We start from the raw sequence: 2,388 nt of genomic DNA on the forward strand, positions 1-2,388 counted from the left end.
TCATGGAGAATGTGCACAATTACGTTGATATAAAATTAATAACAAAATGGGACAGACGGTACGGCGTGAAGGCAATGATCGCGAAACCGAATTTTCACAACCGCAGTGTCTTTGCGGAAAATTTGATCGCCGTCGAAATGCGCAAACTCGAGGTAAAGTTCGACAAGCCGATTTATGTACATACTCGATATATCGAAAGTCTGCTTGTACGAATTTCACTACGAGTATATGTCACCGATGTATCGCAATTATCCGGCAGACAAAGTGCACGGTAAGCCTCTCGCAGACAAAAAAGTATCCTGCCTGATGAAGGACGAAAATAATAGTGCGATTATGACCGAATTGGACTGAGAGCGAAGATATACTCGGTGAGAGTGGACGGCAAGAAGGACATTGAAAAGGCGAAAGGTGTAAAGAACGTCGTAGCGTGAGCGATAACGTTCGATGATTACACGGTGCGTGTAATCTCTTCGTAAAAGAGATCGAAATGACTCGCCGTCAATGTATACAATCTAAATTACACGAGATGTACATGATATCCGAATCGAAAATCACTCTGAGTCCATACGACGATAAACGTCGTACCGGACTCGACGGAGACATTACCATGGGGGCATTGACGGATACCTTTGTAATATATATATTGTAATATGTAATGTATATGTTACTTTTATGTATTATTTATTGTAATTTACACTTTTTTATATTTATACAAATATTATTAATATGTTTATTATGTAATAGCATTTATTATGTATTATGATTATTGTATTTTCATGTAATACATATCGTATGTTTTTAACATTTATATAAGTATTACTATTTTGCATTACTATCTATATATCTATTCTGGTCCATACATAAGATTACAAATAATTAGGTATTTTGTATATTCCAAAACGAAGATTGGAAGGATAATAAAAAAAATACGTTTATATATTTATATTGATATATATTTTTATATTGATATATTTTTTATATATAGAAATAAAAATACACGAATCAAAATTTTATCAAATGACATTGTTTTTGTGTATCCATGAATTGTGCGATCCATCGATTCCCAGCCACTTGACGTACACCTTATCTCCTTTCCGGTGCAGTACTTTCTCCATGAGATATACGTCCGGATAAATATCGCGATGCAACTCATAAAACGCTCCAGCGACGGATTTTCCGCGATAGACCTCAAGTAGATAGGTTACGGGATTGGTACGCTGTATCTTAACAATTGTAAATACCTCGGTGGTCCAATTTGGTGTGTAATCCTTCTCAAAAATCGTCTTGTACTTGCTCACGCATACCGAACCGCCCACTTTAAATTTTGATGGACCAGCAATCTTTATCACGCTGTACACCGTGTTCAAGAGTCTTTCGGCGATCGCAGGAGTTACATCGGCAGATCGCATGCCGATAAGCTGATGCTTGCGCGCGTTGTAATTTGACATGAGACGGGACAGCACGTCGATCCTTGCACTTGTAATTGCCGTTGAGCGTAAAAGTCTTCCACATATCGTTTTTGAGCGTGCGATTGAACCACTCGACTACTGACGCTTTCAACGTCGAATACGTGGAATAATGATTAACGTCGTGTTTTTTTCAAAATTTTCTGCACATCGGCGTTGTAAAATTCCTTCCCCATATCTGTTTGTAAATTTTTCGGACATCTTCCACTCGCTCGAATTATCTTAGCGATAGCATTTGCCATCTCGCTTCCACCCTTGCTCTTGAGCAATACGATTCACGCGTACTTGCTCAGCACATCGATGACAGTGAATATGTAGTGGTGGCCTCTGTTGAAGCCTGAGTACGAACGCATCTCGACGATATCAGCCTGCTACAGATCGTCATATCCTCGAACTATGACGCGCCTTAGCGGAAAATTTCTTCTCGTCGGAGCATGCAATTCTTCGACGAGTTGACGTCTCTCGGAACTAATTTTTCTCTTTTCACTGAATCTCTTTTTCATGATTCAATGCGTAATACACAGAGCAAAAGAATTTTTCTTTTTCTCACTAACACCACTCAATTGACTCGTTTCGTCTATACGCGATTTAATTTAGATACCGGCTTCGCGAAGTTCCTCGATGGTCGACAGCATCTCGTTGTCATGAGCATTGTTACCCGCCCGGTGTGAAGTGTCGAGCAATCGTAGACGATCCACCAGCTCGTTGGGATCATCCCAATGCACGTAATCAATCGCGTTGTCATTTAATATCATCATTGCATGAAGTAATTCTTTTCCAGATTTTTTTTTCTGTTTCTTGGGTGTGATCGACATCAACAGCGCGATTACGTATTTGTAATTGTATCCCCTATTGCTCAATAATCGACCTTGCGATTGATGCTTGTGTTTGTGCGCGTTCATCGCTAGTTGCATGCTCTTGT

General features: G+C 39.5%; 1 protein-coding gene across 1 annotated transcript; it reads right to left on the reverse strand.

Annotated features, from left to right (window-relative positions):
* Window positions 1–1,013: 1,013 nt before the first annotated feature.
* On the reverse strand, window positions 1,014–1,409 carry LOC105625138. Its single transcript, XM_012206478.1, has one exon. The coding sequence runs from the start codon at window positions 1,407–1,409 to the stop codon at window positions 1,014–1,016; it is 396 nt and encodes a 131-aa protein (XP_012061868.1).
* Window positions 1,410–2,388: the final 979 nt, after the last annotated feature.

This window comes from Atta cephalotes (genome assembly GCF_000143395.1).
Source record: "Atta cephalotes unplaced genomic scaffold scaffold00112, whole genome shotgun sequence".
Classification (NCBI taxonomy): domain Eukaryota; kingdom Metazoa; phylum Arthropoda; class Insecta; order Hymenoptera; family Formicidae; genus Atta; species Atta cephalotes.

Excerpts from the sequence above, each read along its gene's own strand:
- LOC105625138 (XM_012206478.1), bottom strand. The coding sequence starts at position 1,409 with ATGCGATCTGCCGATGTAACTCCTGCGATCGCCGAAAGACTCTTGAAC.